Source organism: Perna viridis, chromosome 11, assembly GCF_037379345.1.
Source record: "Perna viridis isolate PV_CMFRI_1.1 ecotype Kerala chromosome 11, ASM3737934v1, whole genome shotgun sequence".
Lineage (NCBI taxonomy): Eukaryota > Metazoa > Mollusca > Bivalvia > Mytilida > Mytilidae > Perna > Perna viridis.
The window spans coordinates 2,065,427-2,078,774 of record NC_142455.1 but is presented as its reverse complement, the minus strand read 5'-3'; the positions used below and the strand labels follow the sequence as shown (position 1 = coordinate 2,078,774).

At 33.2% G+C, this 13,348-nt stretch overlaps 1 protein-coding gene across 15 annotated transcripts in view; it reads right to left on the bottom strand.

Annotated features, from left to right (window-relative positions):
• Positions 1-8,495, bottom strand: part of LOC148602292 (uncharacterized) — a 141,734-nt gene extending 133,239 nt beyond the window's left edge. For 14 of the 15 annotated variants that reach the window (XR_015916899.1, XM_088553782.1, XM_088553779.1 and 11 more), the window contains exons 1-4: positions 8,362-8,477; positions 5,445-5,579; positions 1,667-1,708; positions 77-229 (exon numbers count right to left, since the gene is read on the bottom strand). Coding sequence is in view for 14 of the 15 variants with exons in the window: in XM_088553782.1 (XP_088409908.1) it covers positions 77-229; positions 1,667-1,708; positions 5,445-5,579; positions 8,362-8,409 (378 nt within the window). In the remaining variant the exon portion in view is untranslated. Of the gene's footprint in view, positions 1-76; positions 230-1,666; positions 1,709-5,444; positions 5,580-8,361 lie in introns of all 15 variants that reach the window. The other variant, XM_088553789.1, reaches the window with a different exon arrangement.
• Between the last annotated feature and the right edge of the window lie 4,853 nt (positions 8,496-13,348).

Sequence of the window (13,348 nt, the reverse complement as noted above, 5' to 3'; positions counted from 1 at the left end):
TGCAACACATTTTGGTCGATGAGTTGGGGAGTGGTATCTCAGCCCATGTACTAAGTAGTTTCTAACTTTATTATACCTTATCCTGTACAGCCACTACTTTAAGCTTTGCATTTTCCTCTATTACCCTGTTTAATGCCAGTTGTTTGCCTTCTAAACTCTCCTCCAACTCAGCTATTCTCTCAGTGGCATGCTTTAACTTGGTCTCTATCTTAAATATTGTTTTGGTGTCCTACAAGTAAACAAAAGACATGTAGAAATAGTAACTTGGACTGATTTCATTCAGTTTCAAAAGAAAGCTTGAAAGGATTCAGCAAAATTGAATATGATACCAACATATCACTGATTTAAAGAGTTACGTCCCTTACTCTAGATCGACCTCCTTAAAATTGAAAAAAAATTACTTGCAAGAAATCTCGAGTCTATATGAGGTAGACAACAACCTTGATTTCTGATATGTTAGTTGTTACTACATGTAGATAAAAATATAAGATTACAACATATGTGTAAATCAGGAACGTACTAGCCACCTCTAAATTTCAAACAATGATGTGTGGAAAACAGGAAATTCCAGCATGATAGAGATCAAAGTCACAAATATTGCACAATTGTCATGCTGAAGCTGCAAACAAAATATCATTTAAGTCCAAAGTATCCAAAATTACTAATCACTAATTTTCATATCAAGTCCAGTAATCATTCAATGGACATATATATAACGAGAAAAGGTATGGTATATATGTCAAAGAGACAATAACCCCACCGGGATGAAAATAGCAGTCAAAGGCCACCCATAGGACGAGGAAATCGTCATACCACAAAGGAGGCTGCAACTGGCCTCAAAACATCATTAAACACAGGTACAGCGAAGCAATTGCCCGTTTATACTCAAGTAACACAACAAATAAACTAAATAAGAAAACAAAACAAGACCTACAGATGCCAGAAAGTCCTGACTTGGGATGGGTGCAAAAAATGTGGCAGGGTTAAAGTACATCAGATAAAACAAGCGCTACGTGTTCACTTAGTGGGTGCCATGTATTCAAATTTGCATCATGCATTGCAAATCTGCACTGTAATTCCCAAAAACTCTTGCCGATTAACCACCTATAAATTAATATAATTGGTGAGTGTGTTTATTCTAATACAACGTTTTGATTGGTAATTTCCAGTGATGGTTTATGTGTCAGGGAGTGAAATGCATGAGTAAATGAATCTCGGATCTGTCCACCGTCAGAAAATAAATAAGATTCAAAGAAGTTGAATGATTTCTACTGATTTTTTTAAATGAATGACACTTTATTTAATAAAATATAGAAAGTATCAAGTACTGAATTCAATTTGACAAAGATTTATGAGATCCGAATGAGAGGGAGGCGATCTTAAATTTATACAACGTCTTAACAATTTCTGCATTTATCTGACACCAAAAAGCAATCCAATTTGCTTAACTTTTTTTGAAAGGGTGATGGATCCACTACAAAAATGACACTGATTCTGACGAAAACGATACACATGTATATGACTAAGTTCTTGTGGTAAAATTATAAAGAACTTGTATAATAGTACATGTATCAACAAAATGACCATAACTGCCAGTGATATATTCACATGTAAGTCTCCACAAAACGATAGAAGAAGGACACTACTATATAGAAAGTATACTAACTCGAGTGTTCATTTCATCTTCTGAGGTAAGGACTTGGTCACTCTGTGGAAAATAACATGCAGAAAAATCTATATTAACATGCAAATAACATCATACTACATCAAACAATGCACACTGAAAGCATAAAAAAAATATTGTTAAAAAAAAACTATCTGTAATAATTGTCAAATATCAAATCTGAAATCATTTAATCAAAAATTCTAAGTTAAATAGGACAAGCTGGAATATTGGAATATGGAAACTCCATTTCATCATTATTTTCCCATTTATGTCACATTGCTTTTTTGTTAAATAACGGCATAAATGGTCAGCTGGTGTTAAAACAATGATGAAATGTAGTTTCCGTGAATTATTTCGATTCTAACAGAACTAATTTCTTCATATTTTTTAACTATGCAAGAATGTTGGTCATGTGCTAATCCCTTTTTTACCACAGCTGTGGTCTAAAGAGCTTTGAAGCATGTCATATTAGAATGGCACATCATGGCTTACTCTAATCCCAATTGCTGAAAATGTACCTAATACCACGAAAAACTTGAACATGTACAGGGTTAATGTGTTATAACAAAATAAAGGAAGATAACCCACATAAAGTTCCTTGTTAAAAATGTTTTGATCTGCACACATTTTTTATTTCAATAAATATCTTTCAAGTAAAAGAAGAAGCCAAATGATTTTCATGAAACTTAACACAACAAAAAAACAGAAAATACTTGTGTCACATAAAAAAGGAGATTTCTTCAAGCAGTAACTAATTGACAAAAAAATTTCTTCAGGCCAAAAACATAGAAAATATGTGACAAAAAAAAATAATAACAGTCAAACCTTGTTAAGTCGAAGTCAAAGGGACCATGCAAAAATGTTTGAGTTATCCGAGGTTCGAGTAATCCGAAGTTGAGGATAAATCGGAAATACTATTGGTTCCGTCCATGATTGTTTCAGTATTTACATAATTTTTATGCTTGTACATGTACATGTACTTCACTTTACATGGCACACACTTCGTAAAGTCATGTGTTTCATATAGGAAGATATTTTTTTTGTATGTTGTTTATCATGTTTGAAATACTGAACGGCACCAAGTGTTTTAGTGAAATTTCCTTTTTATTTTTTCTATATCAAAAACGTCATAGTTCATTACATGTTGCTTTGTTTGATTCACATGTCAAACCATGTGGTCTACAATATTACGATATAAAATTTCAGATTCACTATCGAAACAAATGTAGTCGTTGAAATACCCTTACTATCGTCTGTTTAATGTTTCATTAAATAGTCAGATACCATTACAATTCATCTGTATTTTTTTTTCAAAATATCAAAATATCCAATATCACTGTTAGTGTAAAATCAGACGTGTCATTAACACAATTCGTTTCTTTTAACAACACGCAATTTTAAATTAATTAAAAAAACAAATCAAACTATAAAGAGTGTCAACAAATTAATTTTAAAAGCCACTCTAATTGTTGTTAAAACACACTTTGATCATGGTTTGTAATAAAGCAATCAGTTTTCTAATTAATTACAGTCGAACTTCACTCGCTCGAACTCGGATGGCTTGAACACCCGGAATTTCTTGAACACAATTAAAAGTACCAAAATTTTCTCCTATATAATCAATGTAAATAACTTTGAATTTCTCGAACTTCAATTTCGCGAAAACTCGAACTGACTAGTCGATCTGTTCGGTAATAAATCTCACAGAATACACCTCACTAACTCAAACTCGTCAGCCATTTTGTAAGCTTGGGTAATATAAGGTGTGAAAAACTGAAACATTATCATTAATCAGTGTCATTTTACTTAATTACAGATAATACTTAAGTCATCATTAATTAGGTAGTTTTGATAAAACTGATTGAAGTTCGAGAATGTAACGAATGTCAGTATGATGAAACCATGAAAGAAAATTGATTGAAAACAAATTATTGACCAACGAACCCGCACTCTGGACGTTTTTAAAAGAAAACACAGCATTTTTAATGTCCACAAATCAACATAATCTTCCAAAAGCAATTGAAAAAGATACACGAACTAACACAACTTCGGAGGAAGTAAACAATTTGTAACGATAAAGTCGAACTCGGACCGGCAACGAAAGAAATCCAGAAATATATACAAACTTCAATTTCTCGAACTCCCGAACACATTTCAATGGTCCTTGGAGTTTAGGCTACCGAGGTTTGACTGTAGTTGACTTCGAGACATCAGGGTTAATTAACATCGAAGTCCTATTGAGAGGACGGATTAATTACCTAGAGTTGTCCGAGGTTTGATTCATCCGAGTTCGAGTCATCGGAGGTAAAATTGTATTGGAATAAGGGGATTTTTGCTGGGACTTTGTAATTAGTTTGAGTTCTCCGAAATTTCGACTAATCCGAGTTTGACACATCAAGGTTCAACTGTACAATCGAATTCAAAATTGCTATTATTGCTTTTCCTATGTATACCTTTTATGTTCTGATCAAGGCCATACAAATAAAGTCTAGATTCTCAGGTCACTTTTTTTTTTAAATGATGTAGGGGGCAGCTTTTATCGTCAGAAGCAAAAAACAAAGTTAAATTCCACGAAAAATTTCATATATACTGCTCAAGCTGATTATTATTCATTACACCGTTCAGAAAATGTGTATGTGAAGGAAAGGCTAAGTATAATACTCCATGGCATCAAAATCTTCCCAGAGAAACAATTTTACACAATATTAGTATTTTCATCTACATGTACAGTCAAACCTTGGTAGCTCGAACTCCAAAGAACCATTGAAATGTATTCGAGTTATCGGGAGTTCGAGAAATTGAACTTTGAATATTTCCAGATTTTTTCGTTGCCGGTCCAAGTTCAACTTTATCGTTAGAAATTGCATACTTCTTACAAAGTTGTGTTAGTTCGTGGATATTTTTCATTCGCTTTCAGAAGATTATGTTGATTTGTGGACATTAAAAATGCTGTGTTCGCTTTTAAAAACGTTCAGAGTTCGAGTTCCATGGTCAATAATTTGTTTTTGTCTGATTTTCTTTCATGTTTTCATCATACCGACTTCGTAACATTCTAGAACTTTAATCAGTACTATGTTAAGATCAAAACTACCTAATTAGTGATGACTTAAGTATTACCTGTAATTAACTAAAATGACACTGACTAATGATAGGGTTTCAGTTTTTCATACCTTTTATTATCCAAGCTGACAAAATGGCTGACAAGTTCGAGTTAGTGATGGTTATTCTCTAAAATTTACTACCGAACAGACCAACTAGTCAGTTCAAGTGTTCGAGAAATCTAAGTTCAAGAAATCCATGGTTATTTATATTGATTATATAGGAGAAAATTTTGGTACTTTGAATTGTGTTTGAGAAATCCCGGGAGTTCAAGCCATCCGAGTTCGAGCAAGTGAAGTTCGACTGTATGTCAAATATCTGCTGTACATTTTGAACCTTGCCGTTACGTGAGCCAAGAATCCCAATGACAAATTTATAAAACAGAAACCAATTTCTTGACCAGATATGAAAATAATGAAAAACAAAATGCCACAAAATAAAGCACACTGATGCAGGAGTGTGTTACAGATGGGAAGATGCCTGAAAAACTACACTTTTTTAATAGCTTAAAATAAAAATAAGGTGAAGATGATATGAAAAAAAAAATAATATCATAAATGCTTTTTATATCAAACAGACACCATGCTCAAAAACAAATGCAGTCATCTATTTATAGTGTACAAGTGGACAAATCTTTAAGATAACCTCAAGGCAATTGATGTTAGGTGCAAAATCTTACATCATCTAAAAATGGCACTTCACTAGAACTCGATAATTCTACTGATGATGACTCTACTGGTTCTGTATTTTTATGGTTCCCTGTTCTCTCACCATGGTGCCTTTTCTTACTCTTTTTCTTCTGAAATGCCGCCAACTGGAAATAAAAGTTCGTTGTGAAAAAATGATGTAAATTTGTATTTTGGAAAAATGAAATTGGTACTTTTTTAATTTCAATATTAAATAATTATTCAGCTTTCAAGCTACAAAAATAGGACTGCAAGTTTGATCAAAGAATAAGGCTAACTACAGAGAAACCTGTTTTTACAAAACCCTGAATAATAAAAAAAACCCTGTCTAAACCAGATCCATTTTGAAGTCCCTAAATATCTATTAGAATATATTTTGAACCTTGGTAAATCAAACACCTGTCTAAACAAAACATGTTTTAACAAAACAACTGTCTAAACCAAACCAATTTTAGAGTACTAATATGGTTCAGTGTAGACAGATTTCACTGTACTGGAATCAAATACTACATATTTTTGTCATTCTGCTACTTCATACTGTATCCACTCAAAACAAACTGACTGCTTAATCCTTCTGTACAAAAGATACCTGAATATTGCCACTAACTGAATACAACATTAAGATGTAATGACAGGAAGTCCTGCTTCAAATTAAAAATATACTCTCAAATTGTTTCTTCTTCAAACGTTTAAAACATACTTTTCTGACAAGGTAACCAAGTACCTTTTATATTTAATAGTCGATCATAATAACAAATGGTATGTTTTAAACGATTTTTCAATGTATAAAATTTCCTTGGCCGTTTCCAGCTTTTTTTAAAGAGTAAACTTCATAACATGGAAACGAAAAATCTGAAATTTATAAAAATCAAAAGGGAGCTTACATCAATAGATATGAACAATTCACCAAAGTTTCATTTAAGTTGGTGAAAGCGTTTTTGAGTTATTGTTCAAAGTGTGGGAGATGGACGGACAACGGTATACCATAATACACCCTGTTTTTGACGAGCGTATAAAAAGGGTTCTCCAAAATATCAAATGTTAAAAAAGTGGTTTATTCATGTAATTTTGCAGAGGGGTACAAAAAGAAGTAAAATGCAATAAATTTAAGGTCTCCACCTTTTTGAGAGTAAATATTATTTTTGAATTTGTTCCTTATCTATATACATGTACATGTATACAACGAGAATGAATATGGTGAGAATTTTAAATAGATAACCCAACCTGGATGAAAATTGTTAGCCATCCATTGGTATTCATAAATGGGAAGGAAACCCTCATTCTATGTATTTTTAATATGCTTGAAATTTATCAGGGCTGCAAACACTTAACAGGAAGCTCCCAACAGTCCTACATGTAGAATACATTTGTACAATTAACAATACACCGCCATACAAAATTTGAATCAGGCCCAGGGTAATTAAAAATGTAAGTGCAATTAAATGTAATTAATTACAATTTTTGAAGTAATTCAATGTAATGTGTCATGTGTCATTCAGTGTTTTTAATTACATGTATAGTAATTACTTTCCATATTTTTACATGCACATGTAATTACTAATTAATTTTCAATTACACTGTACATGCAATTACATTATGTCATGATCATGTCCTTAGAAGGTGGTCTGACTAGTGTCATGTTAGTGATAAAAATTCATCAGTGTTTAAAGTAGACAAGTGCTTCAAAACTTTTATACATTTAGTTATCATTATTTATTGTGCAAAAACAATCATCCAATTTTGTCACCCATTTGAGAGTAAGTGAGATATTACAAATGAAGTAGACCACTTTGTCTTATTTGTAAAGTAGGTGATAAGCATGAGTGACATATACATATGTACTTCTGTGAGGTAGGATAAAATAATTTCCTAGCAGGAGTACAAATGTACACATCATGTACAAACACTTAACTCTACAGCTAATGCAAAGAGTAATCAAAGGAACCAAGGTTATAGCAGTAATCAAAAGAACGTAATCCAGGGACAAAGACCAAACATGGAAAACAGACACACAACAAAGAACATAAAGTAACTAAAATCATACATACAAAGTAACAAAAGCAAATGAGCAACTCAGACTCCACTAAAAACTGGGAGCATGGATCAGGTGCACTGGTAGGGTAAGCGTCCTCTGCTTTTCTAGAAACATCCGCATATAAAGGTCTAGAAGTTTCAATTTATAATTTAATGGCATTATAATTTATTAGCTACAGAAAATTGCTGAAAATTCAACAATGAATAATAAAACACAAAACTGTTTCAGAACTTGTTTAATAGCCATCTGGTTCAATTCATGTTGAAATAGTGGATATTATTGTATGTCTTGTAAAATTTCATGATGGCATGCAAATTTGAAAATGTCTGGGCAAGGAATTTGTGAAAGCGTTCAACACTAGTTCTACAATCCCAATATTGCTTATATTCACTTGATAGGTAATATTACTAAATAAAATACTGTTTGCACTAATATGTATAAGCCCTTCTGGCTTGTGCTGTGCAAATTATAGGTTGAAGACTGGAAAAGCACTGCAACATGCCACCATCATTATTTTGCAACGTGCCTCCATTTGGCCAAACTTACTTTCAATTTTAGGAGTAATTTTATAACTTACATTATCAATTTGAACTGCAGAAATTTCTCGAGGAAAATATTGTATTTTTTTTACAATTGCACTCTCCAGACAAGGGCAGCACAACATAAAAATCAATGTAAAACAAACTAAGTGTCTATTAAACCGAGTCCTAAATGAAAATATTTTATTAGTGCATACGTTTCCAGCATCCTAGACTGGTTACACGACAGTACGCGGTGTATCGTTTTGATTGTTCCTTTTTATAAGAACTATTTGGTTACAAGCTTAGGTACGGCAAAATTTATGTGTTCTACGTCATGCAAAAACTTTTAAGGACCTTTTCTTTTCCTGCTTTCAACTTTTTATTCCGTTCATCTTCATCCATAATGAAACTTTTTACGTGTCTAAATTATTTTGGGATCCAATGGCGGTCATTGCCGATTTCGTCGTGAGATGGCGCTAAAAATGTACAATAAGTTAAAAAGATTTTCCCGGTAAGAACGTCAATCTAATTCCGTGATTTTATTTTAAGAACTTTTCTTGATAAACGTAATTTTCTGTAACATTATCATATAATTTAGATATAATTGCCCCACTTCACTTTTAATCATGGGAACAAATCAGCAGAATTAGAACTTAAACATGGGAAGTTTTAATAAAAAAAAATGCTTGTATGCAAGAATAACTTACAACCAGACATATTGAAATGGTAAGCCAAAATCCAGCAAAATTTTTACCACTGGGCCGTTGACCCTCTGGGACGTTGAACCCCAGCAGTAATTGTTTCTCAGATTGTCATGAACATAAATATATATACATTTGAATCTATAAGAAGATAAATTTTAAATCCACGCTGAATGTTCTTAATGGTCATTTCGCATACCTTAACGTAATATCTTCGACCATTTTGAACACGTGTTAAGGTTAAAGCTACTTTAGGCTGGCAATTGATTTGAAATTCAAGAATTGTTTTGTGTAAGCCTCAACCGAAACAAATATGCAACTCTAAGTTTCAACAACAACTTCTTCATTTGATTTATGATACTAGCTCATATGACAAAACTAGAATAATTATGTCGACTTGGAAAATGTAGTTTAGGGAAAATGGAAGGACATATTTCCAGTAATAATTTTAAGAAAACCTGAACAAATAAAATTTGAAATTTTGAAAACACAATGTACAATTTCTCTTCTATTTATTTGAAAACAACATTAAATTTGAAATGATAGTAAAATAATAACAAAATCATCGACTTAAAGCAATTATTTGAAGTTACATGGCAGAGATCAGAGCAAATGTTTAAGATCTTATATTTGTCCCTTTTTACTCAAAATTTTGCTATACAGAATGGTTCTATTCCGTAAAACATATGCTTTAAATAAATTCAATCTAGTTTTCATTTAATTTTACGAGTAATCAAGGGAACCAAGGTTATAGCAGTAATCAAAAGAATGTAATCCAGGGACAAAGACCAGACATGGAAAACAGACATACACAACAAAGAACATAAAGTAACTAAAATTATACATACAAAGTAACAAAAGCAAATGAGCAACTCGGACTCCACTAAAAACTGGGAGCATGGACCAGGTGCACCGGTAGGGTAAGCGTCCTCTGCTTTTCTACAAACACCTGCCGAGTTGCTCATAAAAATGGCAAGCCCGGGGTAGAAAAACGAGGAAAGGCAAACTATGACCCGTTGAATAAATCAGTTTTCATGGTGCTGATGGATACACCACAATGATCCACGAGTTCATGATGACGACCATAAAACTTCTGTAGTGATGACTTCAATCTTGTAGCAACATAACCCTGTTCCAGAAGCCTATTTGTTAGAGTTCTACCGCGATACAAAAAGTCTGCGTAGTTTCGGCAAGCTCTGGCATAACATATGAGTTGTGATATGAACACTCCATACGCAGGAGCCGAGGATGTATCAAATCCCCGAAATTAGGATTGTTTAAAGATAATACGTCATCTATATAGCGGAAACTGAGATTGAAGTATCTAGCCAAACGATATTCTTTCTTTCTGATCAAATCAGCTATAAAGTCAGCCTCATAAGAGTGAAAAATAGGTCAGCAAGTAAAGAAGCACAATTTGTTCCCATTGGAATGCCGACCGTTTGTTGAAAAACACGTCCACCACACTGGACAAATATGTTGTCGATTAAAAATTTCAGCATTTTGTAAACATCTTCCTCTGTATATTTGGAAGATGATTTGGAATTATTTCTTACAAAGTATGAGGAATCTCTACCAAGAACTATATATTTGTATCTAGGTGTACCATCTTTTTTGGAAAAACAACGATGTATATAGTTTTTAAGTCGGGATTTTAACTGAGTATGGGGAATAAAAGTATACAGTGTTGAAAAATCATAGGTTTTAATGTTATTATATTCCGATAATAGTCTTGAACTGATTGTCTCCAAAAGATCTTTCGAATTTTTCAGGATCCACATTGAATTAATATCACTACGGGAGTAACAAGTGTTGTGGTAGGACTGCAGACCCTCTTTGACAGTTGTGAGTATAGAAGTTAAAAGTTTTGAAAGAGGTTTGGTGGTACATTTTGCAGATCCAGCTATGAAACGTTGTTTGTATGGATTCTTGTGAAGTTTAGGAATCCAGTACATAGACGGTAAATCACAATCATCGTCCTTGGTAGAGAGACCAAAAGAGGATAGCACAGATTTATGGTTTTCCACAATCTCTTCTTTGGAGAGAGTGGTAGCAGTATAGGTATCATCACTGCTATTATTTTCTACGTCTACCTCTGATAATAAACATTGGATATAAAACGTTTTGCAGACAAAAACAATGTTGTTTTGGGCTTTGTCTGCTTGTACGACAACATAATTGTCATGTATAGTAGACAATGTTTTTGCAACATCGGGGTATTTGAAAACTGATGTAGCCTTGGCACTCATTGACCTACTTAAAACTTTCATTCGTTTCAAAATTAAAGACCTCACGGCCTTTAACCACTCTGAGAGAGAATCAATGTCTTCTTGTTCTCGTTTTATCCATTTTCTTGCATAGTCCTCGACGGCATCCATAAGAACTTTAAAGTTATAATTCCAATTTATGGAGCGTGGTTCACGGTACTTGGGACCTTTAGAAAGGGTATTACGTGGAGATTCGTTTTCGATAATGGTTAAATCTCCCGTAACGACGTGACCAGAAGGACCATATTTGAATGGAGGGGTTTTGCAAGAACAGTCAGGTGATTTAACCTTGAAGTCCTCAATCTCGAGGTTCTGCAATAGCCTTTTATAATTGAAAATTTTGAATGCAATGGGTGAAGTATAGGAATATGAAATAATTGGTATGATTTGTCTTTGAAATATGGGGGAATTTTGTTGGTAACGTTTTTGTGATGGAGGATGTTAGCCAAATTAATTGCATCTATACCTTTGTTGACAAACGGTAGTGGAAGAAATGATCTTTCTTGACTTTTCACACAAACTGGTTTAAAGAGTCTGTGGAAACCAATATCCAAAATGATGGCAACAAGTCTGTATAATGATGAGGTGGAGTCAGAAACAGGAGTGGCAAGACTTGTTTTGTAAAGGGAGTGTAGTAGAGTGAGAGGTATAGAATAAAGTTTGGTTCTAATGTGATGAAGTCCAAGAGGTTTTTGTGTGAAAGGAAGGAGACCATCTATGGAGACATCATGTAACTTAGGTGACGTATCGTGGCGATGGCCATGACTCCTTTCCCGTCTTGGATTTTTTCTCAAATAAATTCATCATATTCATGCTATTGTTGTATTGGCTTGAAAAGTTTCCTATACTTTTGATGTTGTCATTACATCCGTAGTTGTACACTTGAAAGGTACAAAGTGTATTTAAAAAATAATAATAAAATCACTTTTTTTTTATTTTGGGGTAGGGCCGGTAGATTTTTAATTCAACAGCCCTAAGACATCAGTATATGTTATAATGATTGTATATTCAACTTAAACCAGAAATGCTGAAGAATAGTTTAAGATAAGAAAGCTGTAGTATTAGTAATTAGAAAGTTCAATATTGTTATTTAAAGATAAAAAATCCAAAAATACCAAAAATTCACAGCAGCATGGTATACTTTGAATTGAAATGTTTTATACCTGCAGTAATTATCAATTGGCAAAACAATTTCGTTCTATGAAGGAAAAAAAGGAAAAAATGTGATCGGCAAGGAAGGGTTCTATCTAGGGTGTGTGTGGCCCATGGACTACTAAAAGTAATCAAGGGAATCATTAAAGAGTCGAGACGTAATCAAAAGAATACATTTCGAGGGTAAAGACAATATAAACATGGGAAATACACACACACACAACAAATGACACGAAATAACCAAAATAACACGCACAAAGAAATAAAAGTAAAAGATCATCCCGTATTCCACTAAAAACTAGGAGCATGGACCAGGTGCACCGGTAGGGTAAACGTCCTCTGCTTTTCTAGAAACACAAAATAAGTTGTCATAAAATGTCATGTCTTGGGTAGATGATACAGATTACAAAAAAATGTAGTTTGTCTTAACTCAGAAGAATCTTTTGTTGGCCTTTCATTCGTCTTACTTTTTCTCTTTTAATATAATGTATTTATCTCATATTTCATGGAGCGTCTGTGATAACTTTCTCATTGTCATGTTTGTGTACTGTGGTCAGAGTTAGTTTAGTATGCACGCCCGGTCTTCTCTAATCACAGCCACTTAAATGAGCCCATACGATAATCATATGGTGCTCGATTCATATGAAAATCACACGATTTATATGATAATCGTATATATATGATATTTAAAATACGTTAGTCATATGTTTATCATATAATTCTTATACATTAATTTTGGCTTGAAAGAATATGATAATAATATGTTTGCAAAAAAAAACATATGATTATTATGCAATAATCACACATATAAACTTAAACATATGATTATGATAATCATGGTAATCGATTCAGATGTTACACATAAATTAAGATGCAAACCCTATGATTCTCATGTGTGCCACATTTACCTGTGTAGGTTAGATGGATAGCCTTTGTTTTCCTGATACAATTTCCACGAGCCTTTGGTTTGGAAAAGTCTCGCACTATGTACAGCAATATTCTTGAAAGTATCGAACAATGGGACGTACAACCTGAACCTCTTGTCCGTAATTCTCTTATATTTTTGCCGCTGGTAGAAACGTGCATTAAGTTGATAGTAGTACTTCTTTATCTCACAAATAAATGAAAGATAGACAGCAAGGGAAAGAAAGAAACATAATGTGAGAATTAAGACAGAGGATAAGAAATCGTTTACTAATCTGCATGTGTCCATAGACAACT